This window comes from Curcuma longa, chromosome 3, assembly GCF_044706935.1.
Source record: "Curcuma longa cultivar G26 ecotype Majalengka, Jawa Barat chromosome 3, ITB_CL_G26_1.1, whole genome shotgun sequence".
NCBI lineage: Eukaryota > Viridiplantae > Streptophyta > Magnoliopsida > Zingiberales > Zingiberaceae > Curcuma > Curcuma longa.
In genome coordinates this window covers 21301185-21326667 of record NC_133863.1, presented here as the reverse complement: position 1 = coordinate 21326667, position 25483 = coordinate 21301185, and the positions used below count along the sequence as shown (strand labels likewise).

General features: G+C 37.4%; 3 protein-coding genes across 3 annotated transcripts; all 3 read left to right on the top strand.

Annotated features, from left to right (window-relative positions):
* The first annotated feature begins 3321 nt into the window (after window positions 1-3321).
* Window positions 3322-7037, top strand: LOC141823413 (protein DA1-related 1-like). The gene is made up of 7 exons (XM_074710692.1): window positions 3322-3401; window positions 3958-4077; window positions 4270-4482; window positions 4590-4652; window positions 4776-4894; window positions 5163-5221; window positions 6369-7037. The coding sequence occupies exons 1-7, from the start codon at window positions 3324-3326 to the stop codon at window positions 6683-6685; spliced, it is 969 nt and encodes a 322-aa protein (XP_074566793.1). The 5' UTR covers window positions 3322-3323; the 3' UTR covers window positions 6686-7037.
* A 2618-nt stretch (window positions 7038-9655) lies between these two features.
* Window positions 9656-10196, top strand: LOC141824306 (pathogenesis-related protein 1-like). The gene has a single exon (XM_074711568.1). The coding sequence runs from the start codon at window positions 9662-9664 to the stop codon at window positions 10157-10159; it is 498 nt and encodes a 165-aa protein (XP_074567669.1). The 5' UTR covers window positions 9656-9661; the 3' UTR covers window positions 10160-10196.
* A 12629-nt stretch (window positions 10197-22825) lies between these two features.
* On the top strand, window positions 22826-23494 carry LOC141824391 (pathogenesis-related protein 1-like). Its single transcript, XM_074711674.1, has one exon. The coding sequence runs from the start codon at window positions 22842-22844 to the stop codon at window positions 23328-23330; it is 489 nt and encodes a 162-aa protein (XP_074567775.1). The 5' UTR covers window positions 22826-22841; the 3' UTR covers window positions 23331-23494.
* The last annotated feature ends 1989 nt before the right edge of the window (window positions 23495-25483 follow it).

Here is a 25483-nt window from a genome sequence, read left to right as displayed (position 1 = left end):
TTGCTGATTCAGGTAACCACAATACATGCCTTGTTTCCTCATCCTCTAAGTGGGTCATTGATTCTGGTGCCACGGATCATATGACAGGTAATTCTAGTCTCTTTTCTACTTTCACGCATAAATCCAACACTCCTATTGTTACCTTAGCTGATGGGTCTTCATCTTGCGTTCGTGGGTCTGGCACTGTCAATCCCACTCCTTTGCTTTCCTTATCCTCTGTCTTACATTTACCGAATTTATCATTTAATTTGCTCTCTGTTAGTCAGTTAACTCGTAATCTTAACTGTTGCATCTCATTCTTTCCTGATCATTGTTTATTTCAGGATCTTTTGACGAAGAAGACTATTGGTAAAGGACATGAAAATGGAGGTCTCTACATTCTTGATTCACCTGCCCCAAGATCTCTCGTTTGTTCAGGTGTAAATTCTCCTTTTGAGGCTCATTGTAGGTTAGGACATCCATCCCTTCCATTGCTCAAGAAACTCTGTCCACAATATAGTAGCGTGTCTTCATTAAATTGTGAGTCATGTCAATTTGCAAAACATCACCGTCTTAGTTCAAGTCCAAGGATAAATAAACGTGCTATTAGTCCTTTTGAGTTAGTTCATTCTGATATTTGGGGTCCTTGTCCTATTCTGTCTAAACCTGGTTTTAGGTATTTTGTCACTTTTGTGGATGATTATTCTCGTGTAACTTGGTTATATTTAATGAAAAATCGTTCTGAGTTATTTTCTTTATTTTGTGCTTTTTGTACGGAAATTAAAACTCAGTTCAATATGTCCATCCGTACTTTAAGAAGTGACAATGCCAAAGAATATACGTCCAGTCTATTTCAATCTTATATGAGTCAGAATGGTATACTTCATGAAACCTCTTGTGTTGATACTCCATCCCAGAATGGTGTGGCTGAACGTAAGAATAGACATCTTCTTGAAACAGCACGAGCTCTTTTATTTCAAATGAATGTTCCCAAGTCTTTTTGGGCAGACGCAGTTTCTACTGCATGTTTTCTCATTAACCGTATGCCATCCTCTGTTCTTCATGGCGAGATTCCTTACAAAATTTTATTTCCTAACAAGTCATTGTTTCCTGTTAACCCTAGGATATTTGGTAGCACTTGTTTTGTTCGGGATGTCCGTCCACAAGTCACTAAATTAGACCCCAAATCTTTGAAATGTATTTTCCTTGGTTATTCTCGTCTTCAAAAGGGTTATAGGTGTTATTGTCCTAGTATTAATAAATATCTTGTTTCAATCGATGTTACTTTCATGGAAGACACACCTTATTTCTCATCCTCACATATCCCGACTTCTCAAAAGGAAGATGATGATTTATTGGTATATTCTGTTACATCCTCTACACCTGTCTCAGAATCGGCTTTTGTCAAGCCTCCTATTATTGAAATATACTCCAGGCGTCGACCTCCTGATTCATGTCCTGCACCTACTACTTCGTCATCAGATCCAATTCCGAATGATGATCTTCCTATTGCATTACGAAAAGGTAAACGTCAGTGTACTTATCCTATCTCTTCGTTTGTTTCTAATAATGGCTTGTCGTCCTCTTCCTGTTCTTTTATTGCTTCACTTGACTCTATTTCTGTTCCTAAAACTGTCCGTGAGGCCTTATCTCATCATGGTTGGAGAGATGCAATGATAGAGGAAATGAAAGCCTTGGATGATAATGATACTTGGGACTTGGTTGATCTACCTCCAGGAAAACAAGCTATTGGATGCAAATGGATATTTAATGTTAAAGTCAATCCAGATGGGTCAGTTGCCAGACTAAAAGCTCGTCTTGTTGCTAAGGGTTATGCTCAAACATATGGTGTGGATTATTCTGATACTTTTTCTCCTGTTGCAAAGTTGACATCTGTTCGGTTATTTATTTCTCTTGCTGCTACTCATCATTGGCCTTTACATCAACTTGATATCAAGAATGCTTTTCTTCATGGTAATCTTCAAGAGGAGGTGTATATGGAGCAACCTCCTGGTTTCGTTGCTCAGGGGGAGATGAGTTTGTCGTCTTCGAAAGACTTTGTATGGTTTGAAACTTTGTATGGTTTGAAACAAAGTCCACGTGCTTGGTTTGGAAAATTTAGTCAGGTTATTGAAAAGTTTGGTATGAAGAAAAGCAAGTCTGATCATTCTGTGTTCTACAAGCAGTCAGGAGCTGGTATTATTCTGTTAGTTGTGTATGTGGATGATATTGTGATTACTGGTAGTGATACTACGGGAATTTCATCTCTCAAATCTTTCATTCTCACTCAATTTCATACAAAAGATTTAGGGGTGCTAAAGTATTTCTTAGGTGTTGAAGTAATGAGGAGTAAAAATGGTATATTTCTATCTCAGAGGAAATATGTTCTTGACTTATTAACTGAGACGGGAAAGTTAGGGGCAAAACCTTGTAGTACTCCAATGACTCAGAACGTGGATCTTACTGCAGATGGAGAATTATTTGAACATCCAGAGAGATATCGAAGGTTGGTTGGAAAGTTGAATTATCTTACCTTGACTCGTCCAGATATTGCATATTCGGTTAGTGTTGTTAGTCAGTATATGTCATCTCCAACGGTTCATCATTGGGCAGCATTAGAACAAATTTTGTGTTATTTGAAGGGTGCACCCGGACGAGGTATTGTATATAAAAATCATGGGCACACTCATATTGAATGTTTTTCAGATGCAGATTGGGCAGGTTCCAAAATGGATAGGAGGTCTACTTCAGGTTATTGTATCTTTGTTGGAGGAAATTTAGTATCATGGAAGAGTAAAAAGCAAAAGGTTGTGTCACGATCCAGTGCAGAATCAGAATACAGGGCTATGGCACAGTCTGTGTGTGAAATAATGTGGATATATCAATTGTTGACTGAAGTAGGACTCAAAATTTCAATACCAGCAAAACTATGGTGTGATAATCAAGCTGCTATTCACATTGCATCGAATCCCGTGTTCCATGAGCGAACTAAGCACATTGAAATTGATTGTCATTTTGTTCGTGAGAAAATTCAACAAGGCTTGATTACTACAGGATATGTAAAAACTGGAGAACAATTGGGGGACATCTTCACAAAAGCTTTGAATGGGATCCGAGTTGATTATCTTTGTAACAAGTTGGGCATGATTAATATCTATGCTCCAACTTGAGGGGGAGTATTGGTTAAATATTGGTTATATTTATTAGAATAAATCTCATAGAATAGGTCCATAAAACTCCTATATAAATAGGGGCTTGTATCTCTTAATGGAATATGAATTCTTTAGTTATTTTAGATAACAGGCCTGTTATTATTATTATTATTTTTTTTTTTGCAGTTCTCTATGCATGAGAATAATCCTTACCACAAGGTTTGCCACAAAAAACTCTATCATCCAAAGTGCTATGTTTGCACAGATTTTGTAAGTATTTTTCTTTCATTATATTGTTTTTTTAGACTCAATGATCCAAATTTTGTTGGGCTTAATCTGAAAAGGTCACGGTGCGACATATATATAGTACAACTTTATTATGAGATGTTTTTTGGGACCTATGCTGGTAGCAGAGGGATTGGCTCAATACCACTGATCTTAGTCGGGGTGCAGCCTTGCAGGGGCTATAGTATGGACCTTTCTTATTATTTTTGCATAAATATAGGCAATTATGGGTTTGTGGTTATGTGATGTAAGCTACAATTCTCTTTTTGTACTAATTCTCAATATGGTGAATATTTCTCCTCTGCTGTGGTTTCTCCATCTAAGGTTTTCCACATAAGCTCATGCTCATGTTCTACATTTTTTAGCATCATTAATATTGTTCGATCTGGGCTATTTACTTCAGGATACCATTGTTCATTCACATCAAGCACTTCAGCCGACCTTGAAGCGTATTTCATGCAATTTATATTTGTTTTTCTGATGCATTCAGGTTCTGGATATGCCATTCTTTTTTTACTTTTTACTTTTTGTTTTTCTGCAGATTCCACTAATTAGAGATGGCCGTATTGAATATCAAACTCATCCTTTTTGGGAACAGAAGTATTGTCCAATACATGAGCGTGATGACACTCCAAGGTGTTGTAGCTGTGAAAGAATCGAGGTTGGTATACACAAAAATCACGACAAGTCAACTCTTCATTTCACATATTATTACTCATCCTGACCTGGAAGTATGTAGTAAATACGCAGGGTCACTGCATTCCATTTACTTTGCTTCATTAATCTTACTGTAGGTTCATATTTGTTGCTTTGATCAGTAAGTGTAGTTACTTTTTTTTTATTCTTTGTTCAGCCAAGAGATGCAAAATATGTTACTTTAGATGATGGCCGTAAGCTTTGTCTCGAGTGTTACAATTTTTCAATAATGGATACAACTGAGTGCCAGCCTCTTTACCTGGAGATACAAGAATTTTATGAAGGTTTGAATATGAAAGTGGAACAACCGATTCCATTGCTTCTAGTTGAGAGGCAAGCTTTGAATGAGGCTATGGAAGGTGAAAAGAATGTATGACAAAGAACAATCTTTCTAGTAAAATAATGTGTCCTTTAAGGCACATATTATTGTTTTTGAAAAGTCTTGCAATAACAATTTCTATTTACTCCTGAGAGCAGGGGACACATCACCTCCCTGAAACTAGAGGTCTCTGTCTTTCCGAAGAGCAGATTATTAGAACTGTAAGAATTCACCTTGTCATTTTTGGGTTCCATAGTCCTTTTTACTCTTTTTGAAGAGCCAACCGCAAATAGTTTAGGCTCATGATTTGTTTAATAATCACTGATGAGAAAACTGCCATTCAGGTATTGAAGAGGCCAATAATGGGGCCTGGAAACAGATTCATAAATTTGATAACAGGGCCACACAGACTTGTCCGACGGTGTGAAGTGACGGCAATTCTCATATTGTATGGTTTACCCAGGTATTGTTTTTCTATTTCATCAATCTCTTTTGCTATCTTGAACACGTTGTTAGAGCTTTGCTGCATTGGCACCAGACTTCTAGCTAAATAGCCCAGCTGCATTGGACTATAAATGGTTTCTTTTTCTGTAATGTGAGGAAGTTCATACCTTATTTTTTGAAAATATGATGTAAATTTTCATTTGCAAAGTTGCACCAACAAAACTACCAAGGCTGAATCTCTCTTTTTTAAGTTCTTATCTGATATTTATTTCATTTTGCATGTGCAGATTGCTAACGGGTTCTATACTGGCTCACGAAATGATGCATGCATGGTTACGCCTGAAAGGTCTCTCTCTCTCTCTCTCTCTCTCTCTCTCTCTCTCTCTCTCTCTCTCTCTCTCTCGTGTGATCACGATTGTGTTTCTTTCCCCCACGGGCGGGATCAGCCGGTCAGGACATGGTTGCTTGCAGCGATAGGTGGGTGGTTCGAGGTCCATGGCTCCAATTTGCGATAACATCAATCTGGGGTCCGGTGCAAATCCTTCGGCCCCATGTCCTGGCCGGTCCCGCATTCACCGTGATTTACTCCCCCTCATACTTGTGGGGCCGGGGTGGGGGGGCCGCTAGGTTGGCGGTTCCAACCTTTTGCAACGATTGTGTTTCACGTGGGGCCGGAGTGGGGGGGCCGCTAGGTTGGCGGTTCCAACCTTGCAGAACGATTGTGTTTCTTTCCATGCATAGTACTAAGGAAATAGTCCATGGAATTCAAATTTGACAAACCCCAAAATCCATCCTCAGTTCAGATTGCCGCTAGATTGGCATGTGAGTGCTCGCTCGGCCCTAAACTTAAGTGAGAGGCCTTCTTCGCGTTAAATAAACTTCTATAGTTGATCTTATGGGAATAAAACCAAATGATATGTCGAGTGTTTATTAATTAAGTTTTTTTATAAGTTTAGCAAGTGGCTATTACATATTATCTGACCTGTTATGGTTTGAATCATGAAGAGTAATATAGTTAACCTGTAGTAGTTCTCCACTGTAATCAGCCAGTCATGGATGTTACATACTTATTGGGTCTCTATTAGTTTGAATCTCGAAGAAACATAGTTAATCAGTAGGAGTTATACACTGCAGTATTCAGCTGATCACCATTGTATTGATTTCAGTTATGTTTATGTAAAATTCCTTTTTGGTCCTTCTTCAACTAAAGGAGAAAACTGGATTCATGGCATAACTCTGCATCATTCTATCATCAGTTTCTATCTGATTTCTTGCTAGTCATCTGAGCATCGAACAAACAATAGCATAAGGAATGCTTCAAGCTTATTCTGGTTGTGTATTTCCTTGCCGTTCTTCGCTGGTAATTAACCTTTAGATGCTAAAATGAGTATTACAGCTCAATATAGAGCCAAATAGTTTAGACTTGCTCTTGATACTGAGTAAAAGCTATCAGAATTGTAAGACATGAGATATCTTTATCTTTTGGTTTGCAGGATATCATTCTCTCGACCCCGAAGTTGAAGAAGGCATCTGCCAGGTGCTCGGTTATATGTGGTTGGATTCAGAGATCACATCAGGCGCCGGCAACAGTGTTGCCTCCAGTTCATCTTCTTCACCAACTAGGTCATCAAAAAAAGGTGCTCAAACTGTGACAGAAAGAAAGCTTGGGGAGTTCTTCAAGCATCAAATAGAATCAGATTCCTCTCCTGCATACGGAGATGGTTTTAGAGCAGCTAACAGGGCTGTCGATCAGTGTGGTCTCCGGCGTACTCTGGATCATATTCGGTTAACAGGGACCTTCCCACATTGAAGAAGCCAGATTTTGACTATGCTCTAACTGTCTCTCTTCTCTCTGCAACTAATACGAATCATTGAGTCTACATATCGTAAAAAGGAAAGAATACAATCATCAAACATAATGACAATAAAGATTGACAAAGGTACACAATGTACTACATTCCAATGTTGCATGGAACACTAATTGAGCAAGGACTTCACCACCAAGGTTCGTTACTCGGTTTTGAGTTATCATATGGAATGGAAAGATTACCAAACTGTTGTAAACTTGAGCTTGTTTCATTTCGATGACTAGCAATAGTTCCCAACTTTGGATGGACTTGAGAATGATTGTACGATAACTTAAAGAGTGTATGTAGTATTTATCATGGTTTGTTTTAAGTTTTCATTTTCAACAAATTCGAAAACCTACTTAACAATATGATATGTCTTCAATTATCTAACCATTTGTTTGTTAATTAGTTTTAATCTCAAGCTATCACATTAAGTATTTATAATTAGCCACCCTTAATTAGGATTAGAGCTGCTAAACTCCCCTTAAAGAGCTAAAGCCTTACAATGGAGGCATTCAAACTTTTCATTAAATGTAATATGAATTTTAAATGTATTTAGATGACTAATAAAAATTTTAATTAGTGATGTGAAATTTTGATGGAGGAAAATTAAATAAGACTATTAATAATGATAAAATAAAATAAAATAAAATTTTATTTAAATATAGATGACAATATTAGTAATTCTCTTGTGATTCTTTGTCCATTCAACTATCTTATTTTTGTTCTTGCTTCTACTGCTTTGGCTTCTTGTGCACTCTGTATATGCCATAGGGAAGGGGTCATCTCTTCCCTTGGTCACTTTTGACACGGTGGTTGTCATAGCTAGCTTAACAAGCTTTGCCTTGTCGTTTGGCTCAAAATTTTCCTCTTGCGAGGTAGAGGTGGTGGTGGTGGTGTTGTCGATCATCCTCTATCGATAAGAATTGATGTGTGAGCTTTGAAATCTCGATGGTTCTCCCATGAGAAAGGGATGTTTACTACGGAGTTGGTTCTTGCATGCTCTTGGTGTGTTTGCTAGAGAGATTAGTTGAGGATGGAAAGCACGAAAGAAAGAGAGGAGAAGAACAAGTTGTTTACTTACTTGACTTTCTCAATTAAATATGTTTACTTGTATTGACTGACTATGGTCATGATAAGAGCTAGATTAGGTGAGTGCTTGAATTAGTCATTGGAAAAACGGTGGGTAATTTTCAACTAATATTTGGATAATAAAAGTGAATCTATAAAAAAGGAATTTGATAATTAGAGATTAAAAAAAATTATATTTAAGCGAACAAAAGCTTGCATAGAAGAATAGGAAAATTTTCAAACATAGAGTCAAAGTTCGATGATGATTAGTATAGAGATTATCGAGGTCATTTACAAGAGAAACAAAAAAATACTAACTATTAAGAAAAGAAGATACAAGAAAGTTTTTATTAGTCATAAATATAAAATATATGATTAATGAATGGAATTAGTCATAAAATATATTGGAATCCTTATAAATATATTGATAAATGAGTGATAAAGTAGAATGAGCTAAATATTTTGAAGATCAAATTTTAAAAGTGTATAAATAATATTCAAAATTTGGGAATTCTATCTTTTTATAAGATTAATCGGACGAAGTCTACACACTTAAATTATATAAATTAAAAAATAAACTTATAAGGAAAAGGACTAAAAATATGAATATGATTAAAAAAAATATAACATATAAAAAACATTTATTTGATCACAATAAATTAATAAAAAGAACAACTATTTCATTTCCAGAAAAAAGATAATGAATTAATTGGAATTTGTTTGTTAGTAATTTAGAAATCAACCAATTTTTTGTGATCTATCTCGTTTATTTGTCACAACTTTGAGGTTAATATATAAATTTATTAAAACATTTAAATATAATACGATAATCTCTTATAATATATCCTTAATGTTGACATTAAGTGCTAATCTAATTTATTCCATAATTATATTTCAATAATATCTTAATTATCTATATTAGGGCATCTCGATTTTAAAAATTATCAAAATGACATTTTATGTATAATTTTTTTTTCATTAAAATACATAAAGTGAATAAAGAAATATTTTGAGTAGAAAATTATAGATAAAATATTATTTTGATAATTTTTATAAGAAGAGCACTCTTTTGACAATATATTAGGGAGGTCTTGATTTTCATTAGTCGCTTACTTACAATGGATGCTAAGTACTGAAGATTTGCTTAACACATATAATTAATCTTTAACATAACAATAAATTAATCATTTGGTTATGTCATCACCAGCCAAATCCACAGGATTAAAGCTCCCTAAGACTGTTTCAAGCTACACGTGTCAAAGCCTCCAACATTTGTCAATCTTAAACTAATCAAGCTCTAGATTTCACTATCGATCGCCTTTCATAAGAAAAAAGCTAACTAGATTTCACTATTAATTAATTCCGTGGCAAGAGGGTTGACTTTGACATTAATTGAACAACATTAATTATATTTGACATAAATAAGAAGAAATTTAAAAAAAAATCTAAAGAATATGTTCCGTGAGTTTCCTTCTAATTGTGGAATTTTCAAGGCCTAATTGTAGTTCTTATCCACTTAGTTTTCAAATTTAGGCTCTGTTTACCAAAAAGGTGGATAAAGAAGAAAACAAAAATTCAGGAAGAAAAAAGAGATTTTTTTTTAAAGATCGTATTGAAATTGAGGAAGTTGCCACACTGAATTTGACGTTAAAAAATAGAAAATCTAATTGATACTAAATAAATAAATAAATTTTATATTTCATATTAAATATATATTATTTTAAAAAACTATTCAATTCATAGTTTTATAAAAAAAAATAAATTAGAAAATTGATTATTCAATTCGTAATTTTCGGACATAAAGACCTATAAATAACACCACAAAGCACAGCTCTCTCATCAAATACTTACCGGGCAAAGTAGAGATGACGTCACCATTCCTGCTGGCGTTGGTGTGCGCCGCCGCGGTGGCTCTGGCGGCTGCGCCGGCGGTCGTGGCGCAGAACTCGCCTCAGGATTACGTGAACGCCCACAACGCGGCTCGCTCGAACGTCGGCGCGGGTCTGCCGCCGGTGTCGTGGGACAGCCGGGTGGCGGCGTACGCGCAGAACTACGCGAACCAGCGTGCCAGGGACTGCCAGCTGGTGCACTCGGGCGGGCCCTACGGCGAGAACATCTTCTGGGGGTCCGGCCGCGACTACACGGCGGCGGACGCCGTGGGTGCCTGGGTGGCGGAGCGGCAGTACTATGACTACGCCAGCAACACCTGCGCCAACGGCCGGGTGTGCGGCCACTACACGCAGGTGGTGTGGCGGCGGTCGACGGCCATCGGCTGCGCGCGCGTCCGGTGCGACAGCGGCGCCTTCTTCATCATCTGCAACTACAATCCCCCCGGCAACGTCATCGGCGAAAGACCGTATTAATTAGTCATGGTTACAATAATAATTAAGAATAATAAATAAGGCCTAGAAATAATTATAAATAAATAATATGTTTGACTGTTCTAGCCATGAAATGAAATAAGATTAAATGTGATGAAATGAAAAAACATTGATAATGATATGATTATAGTGTAGATTTTTTAATCATCATGTAGTTTTTTTTAAAAATAATAATTGGAAGTCTCTAAATTTGATTGGATTAATATATCGAAGATAAATAATCTTCAAAATATTCATTTCTATTGAGATTAAAACTCTATAATTGATAACTCTTTTTCTCTCTAGAAGCAAAATTAACATATGCATCACAAATCTCTCTAAAAATAACTCTTATCAATCTCTCTGACTTTCTATCTCCTCTTTCACTTCCTGATCTCCTATCTAGAAGCAAAATTAGCACTATCACTTCTCATACTTTATTTTCATTTTTTTAAAAAATAAATCATTATCCACGTGTCAAAAATTATATTAGGTTCTCTCCTAGAGATTAGTTGAATATATCCACTCTGTTGGGAAAAAAATAATCTCACATCAAATATTTTGTCATGGTGTGCCAATTTCTCTATCCTTCTAGAAAATTATTATCCTTGGATTTATTTTCAACATCTCACCCTAAATTTTCTATGTAAAGGAATTATCTATTTTAATCTTTGACAAATTAGGATGCATGAAGTAGTTCATTAAGACCGCAACTTCGCCTTGGGGTTATGATGTGATGGTAAGATGTGGGACAAGTTTCCTAATTAAGCAACGATAATTCAAATCTCACCAGCATGAATAATTCTTTATCTACGAAGTTATTGAAAGTGATTGAAGGTATATATATCTAATTGCTCACCAAATTAAGAGATAGTTAACTAGCATGGACACAATTGTTTTTTATCGATACTTCAATGTCTCCGTGTTGAGTTGATGTGTTCTCTGATGACCAGGGGCGGATCCAGGATTTCATATTTGGGGGGCCATATAATGAAAACGATATACTCATTTGAACAAAAGAATTGCCCAAAAATACATATCAAGGACCTAAGTACAAACTTACATATTCGGCTGAAACTCATCCGATTTACTTCTTCTCTTCGACTCTTCCGGTCTGCCCTTCACGCCATTGCCGCCGCCGATTGACCCTGTTACCAGCATTGTCCAATCCATCCTTCACTCACCGGCGTCCTCAGCCACCTTGCAGATCGCCGGCAATCCAAGCTGAAGTTGTTGCCACCGCGCCCGACGAAGACACGAAGAAGACGGAGGCGCGATCGGGACCAACGAAGGCAGACTCGCGATTTCTAAGTTTCCTTATCGGCTTATCGGGTTGGTTTAGGATCCAATAGATCAACAACCCATTAATCCTAAAACCTATTAACCAGTAACCCTAAGGGTTTAATCTAAACACATTAAATGTTCAACTTGGGCTGGGGGGGGGCATGGCCCCCCCCCCGGCCCCTTAATACATCCGCCCCTGCTGATGACCACAAAATAATTGATTTAATTAGGGACGGAGGTAAAGAATTAGAATTGAGGGGGGCTTCAACTTAATATATATAAGCTCCTACTAGCTACCGATCGATGCTCCTGCGGCCGATGCTTTGGCCTTGCGTGCGACTAACTCACATCAATTATCAAAACTGCAATCTGAATTTGCTTCATTATATTACTTCTCGTGGTGAACAGATAAATGGCTTCATCCATCAAGTTTCCAGCAGACAAAAATAATATAATTCTTTATTTTTAATTTTATTAATCCAAGTATTTAGACTCGACTAATCCTGAAATTAAAGTAGTGGACGATCTTTCTCTAATATAATTCATCCATTGAAAAAATATAGAAGCGTTCATGATAATTCCATCCAGTTGATTTTCGAACTGTGATACTCTATGAATCCATCAAATACTTTATCGTTGTATATATTGTTCTCGAGGCCATAAAAATAACTCTTCGCCAAGTAATGATGATGCTAACTGATTATGATACTTCCATGCATAGTGGTGGTGGATAACAGGATAGACAAGGACCTGACGACGCCTTCCAACTATTGAAGATTTCAAATCATGCCATCGGGCTTAAAGCCGAAGCAAGTTAAAAGCCACAAATGACAGCCTTAAACTCTATAAAATATATAGTATTGTAGTCATCGAATGACTAACTCTCCTCCGGCTAACTCTCCTCCAAGCGCCTTATCCTCCGGCGAACTCCTCTTCCGGTGCCCGTTCTCTCCACCGACCAGTAAATCAACTCTTCCGGCAAAGTACTCCTCTACTCAAGGTAAGCTAAGAATGTAAATTCGAAAAACTAGCTTCAATTATTATACCTTCAATTATGCGGTATCGAAGCATATTATACTTTCAATTATGCGGTATCGAAGAGTCTAAGTCATTAATGTCCAATCTAGTATGATATAGATGTGCCAAATTACATTTTCCTTTGAATTTTGCTTACCCTTGAATTTTGCTTGACACAATTTAGGTTTAGATCATGCGGGACATGGCTTGAACTAGCCAACTCACTTCTTTAAATGATCGAAAAACTATAATTTAATTAAAATAATTTTTTAAGCTTCTAAAATAATAGCTCAATTGGACGGTATGTTGTTTAGATCTTTAATTGATATCAAATTATAATTAATAAAAGCTCTCCTTTTTATTATTTATTTATTGTTAATTTTAATTTAATAATGAAAATTGAACTCGTGGGCTCAATCAAGCCTAGCCTGGCACGGCTTGATTTAAAGTTTGAATTTGTCTTAGAAGGAAAATATTAGATGACTACTAGACATTCGAATAACCATGAAAATACTTGAAACTAACTGTTCCCCTAGTTTTCAAGCTCTGAATATCACAATCACTGACTTATTTTTTATGATTTTATTTCTGTCCACTCAACTAAAGAGCTATTCATTGAATTTATTCTGTTTAGGGTTATAGGTCTAAGTTGAATCTCTAGTTTATAAAACATATGCAATCATATTCCTCGTGTTCAACGTGATAATTTCTATTCAATGAAAATTTAGGTAGCGTTTGGTTACCGCATTTTCCGTTTTCATTTTCTATTTTCCAGAAAATGAAAACGGAAAACGCGTTTGTTATACGTTTTCGTTTTTATTTTCTGGAAAATAGAAATCCATTTTCTACGAAAACAGAAAACGGCTTTTTATCGTTTTCCAAACCTCCCGTTTAAAATCAGAAAATGGGAAAACGCGGCGTTTTCCATTTCGCCCGACCTTCTTCTCCCTCACCCCTCCTCCACTTCGCCCGCCTCTCCCTATCTCCCCTCTCCTTCGGCCCTATCTCCACCCCATTCTTCGCCGTCACCGCCGATACCCTCCTCTGGATTCCTCGCCGCGCTGGATGTGAGCGGATCAGCGCCGCCCGAGCCCGGCGACTCCTCGAGGCGCGGTCGTTCCAAGTGCGAGAGATGGCGGCGGAGGCGCTTGCCGGCGTGCTCTCGGTCCACAAGAACCGGAAACGCTTCGTGAAAGAGGAAGAGAACCTGAACCGTCTGCTCCGGCTGCTGAACCCGGAGGAAAAGTCGGCCACCAAGCGGTTCCTGGTGGCGGCGCTCGTGACTCTGACCGACAGCGCCACAGTTCGGCGCAGGATCGCCTTTATTTTTGCAGAAGGTTACAATGTATATGAATAAAACTTGGATGTACAATAGATTAGACGATGGATTTATCCGAGCTGAATTTTATGCTGGAGTTGAAGAGTTTGTGAACTTTGCTAAGAGTCATCCAGAATGCATGAATGGTGCAGAGTTACGTTGTCCGTGCAATCATTGCAAATGTCGAAATAAAGCTTTTTCCGTGATGAGGATACCGTGAAAGTGCATATCTGTAAAAATGGTTTTGTTCCAAACTACTACAATTGGTACTGTCATGGGGAGCCTTATGTCTCAGAACGAATTGGAACTTCGGCTGCTTCTTCATCTGGCACAACTATTTTAGATGAATCAACATCTAGTGATCATATGATGCAATCAATGGTTTATGACGCAATTAATGCAGTTGATCCATCTAATGTAGATGAACTACCAACACCTGCAGTTCAGCAACTATATGACATGTTAAAGGCTAGTGAAAGAGAAGTGTGGGAAGGTATTCCATCTGGTCATTCCCAACTATCAGCTACTGCAAGATTATTGAACATCAAAGCTGAACATCATTTCTCAGAACGATGTTACGATGACATTTGTCAATTGATGTCAGAGTTGCTTCCTGCTGATCACCAAATGACTGATAGTTTCTACAGTACAAAGAAATTGGTAAGGGGTTTAGGTTTGCCCGTAGAGAAGATCGATTGTTGTATAAACAATTGCATGATATATTGGAATGAAGACAGTGAACTGATTGAATGCAAAATTTGTGGTCACCCTCGCTACAAGCATCGTAGTCGCATTGCAGGGAAGAAAAAGAAAAATATTGCATGGAAGGTTATGTATTATTTTCCCTTAACTGCTAGACTTCAACGCTTGTATGCATCTGCCGCCACAGCTTCCCACATGAGGTGGCATCATCAGCATATGCACGAAGGAGGTATAATGTGTCATCCTTGTGATTCCCCTGCATGGAAACATCTTGATACAATATTTCCTACATTTGCGATGGAACCACGTAATGTGAGATTGGGACTTTCTGCAGATGGATTTCAACCATTTGGTCAGTCAGGACAACAATATTCATCTTGGCCAGTTATTTTAACACCTTATAATTTACCGCCATGGATGTGCATGAAAGATGAATTTATGTTTCTGACTGTACTTATTCCAGGTCCAACGAACCCGAAAGAGAAGATAGATATTTTCTTGCAACCTCTGATTGCCGAGTTGAATGAATTATGGAATGTAGGATCAGAGACTTATGATGTTGCAAGTAAAACCAATTTTACCTTGCATGCTGCTTTATTATGGACAATTAGTGATTTTCCAGCATACTCTATGTTATCGGGATGGAGCACAGCTGGTAAATTAGCATGCCCACATTGCATGACAGAGTCTGATGCATTTTCATTACCATGCAGTGGAAAGGTCTCTTGGTTTGATAATCACCGTAAATTTTTGCCACTTGAACACCCTTTCAGGAGAAATAAGAAAAATTTCCTAAAGAATGTTGTAGTCAGAAAATTACAACCAACAATGAAGTCAGGTGCAGAAATTATTGACCAAATAGACAGTTATGGATTTCTACCAGTATATGATCAAAATTCTGAGGAGATAAATAAATACATTGTCAGGATGTGCAAATGTGGTTGGAAGAAAAGAAGCATTTTCTGGGACCTGCCGTACTGGAAGTTTTTATTGATTCGACATAATTTAGATGTGATGCATGTTGAGAAAATTTTTTTTGATAATATATTTAATACAGTGATGAATGTTCCTGGAAGAACTAAAGACACTGCAAAATCATGAGAGGAATTAAAAGGATTGGTTAACAGACCTGAATTACATCAGAATGAAACAACAAATCAATATCCAAAGGCTTGTTATACATTAGACAGAGAAGGTAAACAAGCTTTATGTAGTTGGTTGAAACAGATAAAATTCCCTGATGGGTATGCTTCCAACATGGCACGATGCGTGGATATGAATAGGTTAAAAATGTTTGGAATGAAGAGTCATGACTGTCATGTGTTCATGCAAAGACTTATGTCAATAGCTTTTCATGACCTTCTGCCTAATAATGTTTGGCAAGCACTTACAGAACTGAGTCTATTTTTCAGAGATTTGTCTGCCAGGTGTATTATGACGGCCGATATGCTTAAGCTTGAAAAAGATATTCCTGTCATATTATGTAAGCTTGAGCGTATATTTCCACCAAGTTTTTTTGATTCAATGGAACATCTACCAGTTCACCTACCTTATGAGGCACAATTAGGTGGTCCTGTTCAGTATAGATGGATGTATCCATTTGAAAGATTTTTGAGAAAATTAAAGAATAATGTTCGCAACAAAGCCAGAGTCGAGGGATCGATATGCAATGCTTATTTGGTTGAAGAAGCAACTTCTTTCTGCTCCTATTATTTTGCTGATAATGTCAACACGAGACATCGCAAGAATCCCAGAAATTATGATGATACTCAGCCAATTGATCCTACATTGCTTTCTATTTTCAAGTTTCCTGGCAAACCATTTGGTGCTTCTAATTCAAGATGGTTAAATCAACAAGAATATCATGCTGCAAGAACATACATACTCTTGAATTGTGAGGAGGTCAAACCATACATAAGGTGAGTTGATTGATATAATCAACTAGTAATCCCTGTTTAGTTATGTTTGATATCCCAATTATTTTTTATTTCACTTTTCATCCATTTCAGCCTTTACGAACAACAACTTCATTATGAAAATCCATCTATCAGTCAAAGTGAAGTCGAGGAAAAGTTAGAGACAGAATTTGCACTGTGGTTTCAAATCTATGTAAGTTAAAGAATAAATAATTTTTCATACAGGAATATCAATTTTTTATCTAATTTATATCATATTTATTATTATAGGTGAACGATCGTAGATTATCAAATGTGGAAGATGGAAGGATAATCAATCTTGCATCTGGACCCCTCCGTAAGATACAAGTATATTCTGGTTACTACGTTAACGGTTTTAAATTCCACGTGACACAACGGGAATCACAAAGATTGACCTTTAATGCTGGTGTTTACGTAAAAGGATCTATCAACAACAATAACTCAGAATTTGATTATTACGGGAGACTCGAGGAAATTATTGAGATTGAATATCCTGCCTTACCCATAAAAAGATGTGTGTTATTCAAATGTTCTTGGTATGATCCGACTCCCAGAACAGGAACCAGAATACACTCAAACTACAATTTAGTTGAGGTTAATGCAAACAAAAGGTTTAACAAGTTTGAACCTTTCATTTTTGCGGTCCAAGCGGGTCAGGTTTTCTATCTTGAATATCCGACGAAGGCAAGAAGAGTTAGTGAATGGTTAGCTGTTTGTCATACGAAGGCTCGTTCAACCATAGAAACACCGAACTCCAACATAGCTCAACACCATGATGCATTTCAAAATGAAGAAGTAGAGACACATTTAGTAGATTCTCAGATTCAAAATTCATCTGTTTTACTTGTAGATGCTAATGTATCTTACCAGGAGATAGATGATGGAGAGATGTCGAGCAGTGAGGAGGTTGTTGAACTAACTGAGTCTAGTGAGGAGGATCAAGAAAATGTTAATGTTGATGATTTAGATTGTAACGATGAATGAAATCTGTTTGTTTTGTTAATCCATACAATGTTAATAATGTAGTATGGTTGTGCTATCTGATCTGAAATTATTTTTCTTCAAAGAAAGTCGAACTCTTCACATGGCTTGTTTTAGGATGAAGGCGCTGACTGCACTTGATCCACACTGTATCTCTATCTCTATAACAGAAGCAAAACTTCTATTAACTTATCCTTTGATTCTGACTTGGTTGCATTTTATTGTGTTTAACACTTGCATGTCAAGCATGGTTGCATTTTATTTGGGGGCTTCAAATGAGCTTATTTTTAACTACATGGTTGATAACGTAGTGCATGGCACATTACTACATCAGTTGTCTCCTATCTGTCTCCTTAGTCTGCAGATTGGAGACGACAAACTTTATTCAGTTTAAGAATTACTACATCACTAGGAGTATTTAAAGACTAACCTGTATTTATTCATGACGTAATATTTGCTGGATCCATTGCTTTTGCGGTAATTAATTATAAACAAGCTGCAGACAGTCATAGGGCAACTCTCCTTTGGCAGGCTACTTGATTTCACTAGTAATTAAATTGTGCTTGTTGTTCTTGCTCTCGAACATATTTTTCTGTAATAATATTGAGAAAATTAATACAAAAGGATATTAAATTATTCAGTATCAATAATATTTAAATTACTCATCAAGAATTCCTAGTAATAAAAGTCTTTATGATCTGATGTTACATTTCTCCATGTAGTACCAGATACGCACTAACGCTCTTTAAATTTACTACTAATATAAATAGCTACATTATGACCATCCGAAGTAAAACTGCATGAAATAAATTTTCCTCGTAAGTGAAAATAAATAAAATATTAGAAAAATTAAAATTACTAATAACATCAATACTTATCAATCCTCCACATTCCTTAGAATAATGTGGCCACCGTGTGCAGAAGTATCCAATATGATTATATATGCAAAATAACATTATAACACATCCACATGTCATATAATAATCAAATTAGAACAATAATATATTACATGGTAGATCTATTGATATTTACATAAGTTCAAAGCAATCATATCCATAACTAATTCATTAACATCATTCATAAATTTTAATCATCATTACAATATGAATAATTAACATTAATAATTTGTAAATCTTCATTGCTAGACTCTAATACATCAAGTTTCTCACTGTTGGACATCTCTCCACCATATATTTCCTCGTAAGTGACATTGAAATCTACAAGTAATTGGGATGCATGTAGATTGAATTTATGTATCAAATGAATGTATCTTTACTTCCTCATTTTGAAATGCATTATGATTTTTGATCGTGATGGAGTTCGACATTTTATGATCAAGCAAGGCTTCATTCGACAAACTGCTAACCATTTGCTAGATCTTGTTAGCATGTGGTCTTGTTTCATTGGCATCGAGTTTATTTCAAGTTTCCACAGCGCATTCAAATAACGATCACAAAATCTCGACCCCCTCAAGTTTTGAGGAGATTTTTGCTACCAGATCTTGAGGGATTAGGGACGAAGTGTTATTATATTTCCCACCAGCAAGAGGCAATCCAAACCGACAAGCAAACATCCATAGCAATGTTTCTTAATTGTAAAGTGTTTTCGCTTTCATTGCCATTTGTATTTTGTTTTGCTTGTAACAACAGGTATTGTAAGAGGTTTCTCTGCCTCCGAAAGGTATCTGAAAAGGAGAAGGTTATAATGGTGGTAGATCACTAGGACTAGGTCTTAGAGTAGTTGCCTTGGTGAACCAAGTAAAATCAGTTTATCTTGTGCTTGTGTTTTCTTTTGTTATGTATTTTATTTCCGCTATGCATTAACGTTTTGTAAACAAGCACAAAATCAAGACTAAGTGATTAAAGCTATTAGCTCATATGGGTCCTAACATTTGCATAAATATATTCGTAAACATCAAAAAGAGAGACATTATTGGTGCAATTGATATTTGGTCAAAGTTGATCAGGTTGACCAAGCTTTGGATTTCGATGTTTGATCAATATGTCAAGTTGGTTGAGAGAAGAGTCAAGTAGTCAAGACTGATTGGATACTTGACAAGATATGGAAAGTCTAAGTAGGTTATGGATGACTAGACACTTGATAGTCGAAAGTTCAACATAAAGTTGGCATGAGACGAAAAATCTAAATTAGTTATGGGTGACCGGACACTTGACGGTCAGAAGTCTAATAAAAAGTTAGCATGAGAAGGAAAGTTCAAGTGAAACATAAAGAACTGGACACTTGGCATGAGAAGTAAAATCCAAGTATAGGTCATGAAAGACCAAACACTTAATGATGATGAAGGTTCTGGCAGGTCATGGTTGACAGGATGTTAAGTAATAAAGAAGTCTCAACAGGTCAAGGTTGATTGGATGTCAGACAACGATAAAGTCCTGGCAGGTCAAGGTTGACCAGATGCTAGGTAATGGGAAATCTCAACAGAATAAGGTTGACCGGATGCAGAGCAAAGAAAATCCTGATAAGTTGATGTCAATCGAATGGTGAGCAAAGGAAGTTCTGGTAAGTTGATGTCAACCGAATACCAAGTAAGATGAGAATTCAGCTTTGATAAGGCTAAAACATGAGTATTAGTCAATTGATTGAGTGAATTAATCGATTGATGAACTTTAAACCTTGAAATTGGGGTTTGAGGTGATTTTAAGATTTGCTACATTAATTAGGATTCACAATAAACACTAAACCCTGAAGATTAAGATTTGCTACAGTGATTATAGTTTGTTACAATAACTTCGAGGTTTGTTGTAGTGCTCGAGTTTAAGGTTTTCTACTATTTTCTACTATAGTACTTTTGCTGCAGTATCAATCAATTAATAGGTTCAAGCAATCGATTGATGGCACTGTAGCATTGGATAGAAGCTTCCCAAATCGATTGCCAATTTGACTGATAATTGTCGATCGATTGGTAATGTTGAGCAATATTGATTGTTAAGGTAAAAAAGAGTCGTTCTACAACTTCAAATGGTTGGATTCGATGATAATCAATTGGTAAAGTCTAGCAATCGATGATTAGGTGAAAATCAACCCGAGCAATAGCTTTATAAAGATGATTTCGAGAAGGATACTTAATATCGATTCTAGGAGGTTTGAGGATGAAGTATTAGTGCATTTCCAAACCAACAAGAGATAAATTCAAGTAACAAGAAAGAGCTTAAAGTAAGATTCGTGTAAAGTAATTTACTTTTGTATTTCATATTCTTGTTGTATTATTATAAAAATATATTGTAAGAGGTTTCTCCACCTCCAAAAAGTATCTGAAAAAGAGAAGAATAGTGGCGGTGATCGTTAAGACTAAATTTTGGACGTAGTCATCTTGGGAGGCGGTGAACCAAGTAAAACTGACTTTGTTAGCAAGTGATCTTGTTTTCTTGGTGTTGAGTTTGTTTCACATTTCTATTGTGCATTCAAACAACAAATACGAAATCAAGATGAAGCAATTAGAGTTATTCATCCCTCTACCTCGCACGAGTCCTAATAAATCATGTCACTTACTTACAATGCATTCTAACTTAAGATTTACTTAACACATATAAATCTTTAACATAACAATAAATTAATCATTTTGTTATGTCATCACCAGCCAAATCCATAGGATTAAGGCGTTAAGCCCCCTAAGACTGCTTCAAGCTACACGTGTCAAATCTGTTGGATATGATTTTGCAAGGCAAAATTAAAGTGCCATCGATCGTTGAAAGTCTGATATGACTTCAAAATCGAAATCTACGTTTCACGTAGATAAATCTAGACTATTAATTTGCTCAAAACCGATTATGGGTGAATGAGAAATTAATTGGCTAAAGTGGTGTCCAAAATAATATTAAGGAAAAGATGGGATTTTAGTCCCACATTGCTAATCGGCGATAGCTAATGTTTCCTTATATGTGTTGCTGTGTTAATGAAGTTAACACAAGAAGCACAGGTACTCTCTATCCATGGGCGAGTTGGTGCTCGCACCTGTGAGCCCGCCACGTGCGCACGTGCGCATGTGCGCAATGGGCGCTTTGTAGGCGCACTTTGCACTTTGCACGTACGCGTCGTCGCAAGGAGCATTGAGGAGCTTAATTTATTGCTCCGGGTGATATTTATTGCTCCGGGTGACATTGCAGTGCCTGCGTGGCACTCGGGTGACGTGTCGGGCGTGCATGTGACGTGGCATTGCCTGTGTGGCATCCGCGTGGGCAAGTAGAGGTGACTGTGTTGTTGATTGGGCAGGCAGATGGCAACCGTCGATCAAAGAGGTGTGATGGATCGCTTGTGATGCGATCTGGAGCGTTGGATCGCGAAGAGTCACGATCAGACCGCTTGGGAAGAGACTTGATCTGAAGCGTCGGAGTGAATGGATCCAGATCCGATGGCTGATGGTAATAAGCGAGATCTGAGGGTTGTGTCCCTCAGATCTGATGGATGAGATTCGAGTGGGCTGTGTGAAGGGTTACAACCCTTCAAATTGGACGATCCAGATCGATCCAGCCCAAAGAATACATCCTCTCTTCAAACCTCTTTGATTAGTATAAATAGAACCCTCCAGATGGTGGAAAACTCATCGAATTCATCGATTCAAGCCTTCCTTGTGCATTCATTCATCTAGTGCATTCGGAGTCCAAAAAGCCTACGAGCAAGTTCGTCGGTCTCGGAATTTGGAGTGCTACGATTCCGAGACATTCGTCGTTGTATCTTGGGAACGAGTTGCTGCTATCCGTTGAGCACCGTAGCGGAGCAATATCGTTTACGGAGATAGTGTCCAACACTAGCCTCGACGACCCATATCAGTTTGCGTACTCCCGGAGCTACCGGAGACAACAAAATCCTCCAACATTTGTCTATCTTAAACTAATCAAACTCACCTTTCATGAATTGGGTTTCACAATTATATTAATGCCGTGGCCAAGAGTTACTTTGACATTGACAACATTATATTTGACATAAATAAGAAAAAAAATCTAAAGAATATGTTCCCTGATTTTCCTTGTAGTTGTGGAATTTTCATGGACAATAATTCTTATCCACTTAGTTTTCAAATTTAGGTTTACTAAAAAGAAAGAGAAAGAAAAAGAAAAAGAAAAAGATCGAGGAAGAAAATGAGAGGGAAAAACAGAGAAGAGAAGAGGCATTTGCGGGGCGATGACTTGACTTAGTGTTAAAGGTTTAAGTCATACTGAAATTTTAATCTTTAATTAGAATAATATTGCTATGATAGCACGTCAATTTTCCCATGGCAATGGATTTCATATTGAAAGAGGAAAGGACTGTTAGTTCGCTTGATTATTTGACATGAAAAAAAAAACACAAATAAATTGATATTAAATAAATAAACTATTCAATTCATACTTTTCTTTAGTTTTTTAAGGGCATCAGAGATCTATAAATAGCACCACGAAGCAGAAGCAGAAGCAGAAGCAGAGCTCTCTCATCAAGTACTTGATTAGAGATGAGGTCATCATTCCTGCTGGCGTTGGTGTGCGCCGCCGCGGTGGCTCTGGCGGCTGTCGTGGCGCAGAACTCGCCTCAGGACTACGTGAACGCCCACAACGCAGCTCGCTCGAACGTCGGCGCGGGTCTGCCGCCGGTGTCGTGGGACAGCCGGGTGGCGGCTTACGCGCAGAACTACGCGAACCAGCGTGCCAGGGACTGCCAGCTGGTGCACTCGGGCGGGCCCTACGGCGAGAACATCTTCTGGGGGTCCGGCCGCGACTTCACGGCGGCGGACGCCGTGGGTGCCTGGGTGGCGGAGCGGCAGTACTATGACTACGCCAGCAACAGCTGCGCCGCCGGCCAGGTGTGCGGCCACTACACTCAGGTGGTGTGGCGGTCGTCGACGGCGATCGGCTGCGGGCGCGTCCGGTGCAACAGCGGCGCTATCTTCATCGTCTGCAACTATAATCCCCGCGGCAACATCGTCGGCCAAAGACCGTATTAGCCATAGTTACAATAATAATTAAGAATAATTATAATAATAAATAAGGCCCAGAAATAATTATGAAAAAATAATATGTTTGTGTGTTTTCTGGCCATGAAATGAAATAAGATTAAATGTGATGAAATGACAAACTGGTTAATGATATGGTTTTTACTGTAGATTTAATCATCATATACTTTTTTTATATAATCCAAATCTCCACCACAATCATGGCGATTTAATCATCATGTAGATAAAAGAATAAATCCTTCTCATAGGTATATATAAAAAACATGTTATTTTAATATATATATATATATATATTAAAAGGTGTCTTACTTGTGATGATAAAAAAATTAAGTGTCACCTTTTTATTTCTTCTTAAAAATTATATATTTATTTAGTAATTAATTAATATAATTTTCTAGAAAAAAATATTTAGTATTATACATCTCAAATCTCTCTAACTTTCTATCTCCTCTTTCACTTTCTCTCTAGAAGCAAAATTACTGTCCCCAGGGCAATATAATGGTGCAACGATAGGACATCCGGATTGTAACTCAGGGACTCGCGGTTCGATCCCCAGCTACGGCGTATTTGCAGGAATTTTCCTCCAAATGGGGAACGCAATCAAAGGATGCTGGGTATCTGGATTGGCCGCCGTATGCGCTTCCCGATTTACCCTGGTGGTCGGTGGAAAACTTCCGTGGGACCGGGCCGACCACCCCCAGAGATGTGGCTACTGGGATTATCATTTTTTTTTAGAAGCAAAATTACTTCCTCACAAATGGTTATAAAATCGATCATCTAGGGTAATTATGATGACAAATTCCATCTTTTACTGCACTAGAAGTAAAATTAACATTATCATATCCACGTGTCAAAAATTAGATTCTCTCAAGAGATTAGTCGAATGTATCCACATCAAATTTTGTCATGGTGTGCCAATGTCTCTACCATTTTAGACAATTATTATCCTTGGATTTATTTTCTACATCTCATCCTAAATTTTCTATGTGTAAAGGAAAGAGATAAGAATCAATCATGTAAAGGAATTATCCATTCTAATCTTTGGCAAATTAGCATGAAGTAGTTCATCAAGACTGCAACTTCATCTTAAACTTCATGGAGATTTACCTTTGTAGCGTGCCTCGCTGTTCTTGCTTGCGTCGAAGGAGGATCACGAATGGAAAACTCCTTTGCCTTTTCCACAAACCAAATTCCCTCTTCCGATGCTCTCTTCCGATGCTCTCTTGCTTCTCTCTGTGACTTGGACGCCATAAGCCCTGCTTCCCTCTCCTTTATATAGGAGAGGGTAGGAGACGAAGGGGATGAGGTTGAGTGATGAGCCCACCCCTTCGTCTTCCTTCCGTTCAGAGTTTCAGAAGAAGGGAAGAAGATGAAGGGGGCGACGCCCTTCATCTCTGAGCGTTGAGCGTTCAACATCTCCCACTCGTCCAAGTCAATCCATAAAGGTAAATGATCACAAAGATCATTCAGAGGTATTTAATCACGTAGACTAAATAAAACCGGAATATACAGTCACATAGACTATAAGAACAACCAATTCATACGAAGGAAAAATGGTTCGTGCGACAGCAAGCACATTGAGCATGAGCAAGAAAGTTGTTATTGCTAAAAAAAAGTTGTTACACCTTACTTAGCTGCTCACCAAATAGTACATAACCATTTTTCTGAATGACACATAGTCATTTTGTCTGATGGCTCACAGCCATTATCCAGGTGGCACATAGCCGTTCTCCAGTGATACCTAAATCACTCTACTGGTGGTACATAACCATTAACCTGAACTTATTATGTCTTGCTATTTACCCAGATTAAATAATATTTATTTACATCAATATGAACATCTCTAATCCCTCAGTTTGACTATCATGTCAAGAGCATGTTCCATATTTATAATATTCACAATCATTTCTATACATAACAGAAATGGGTCGACCAGTGAATATTATCAAAATGAATGTAAATATATTTAATCTTCCTTTTTAGCTAGAATCTATTCATTTTAATCAGTCGCTTTCCTAGTTATGTTCCATAGACCGAATCAACCATAGTCAATAGGATACATGCTAAAGTAGCAGACACTGATTAAAATTTCAAGGTAAACAACTAAATAGTCACTAAGGGCAAATACTAAGATTAACATATAA

Excerpts from the sequence above, each read along its gene's own strand:
- LOC141823413 (XM_074710692.1), top strand. The coding sequence starts at position 3,324 with ATGCATGAGAATAATCCTTACCACAAGGTTTGCCACAAAAAACTCTAT. Across the intron at positions 4,078-4,269 it reads GTAGCTGTGAAAGAATCGAG|CCAAGAGATGCAAAATATGT; the intron begins GTTGGTATACAC and ends TTCTTTGTTCAG. Across the intron at positions 5,222-6,368 it reads TGCATGGTTACGCCTGAAAG|GATATCATTCTCTCGACCCC; the intron begins GTCTCTCTCTCT and ends TTTGGTTTGCAG.
- LOC141824306 (XM_074711568.1), top strand. The coding sequence starts at position 9,662 with ATGACGTCACCATTCCTGCTGGCGTTGGTGTGCGCCGCCGCGGTGGCT.
- LOC141824391 (XM_074711674.1), top strand. The coding sequence starts at position 22,842 with ATGAGGTCATCATTCCTGCTGGCGTTGGTGTGCGCCGCCGCGGTGGCT.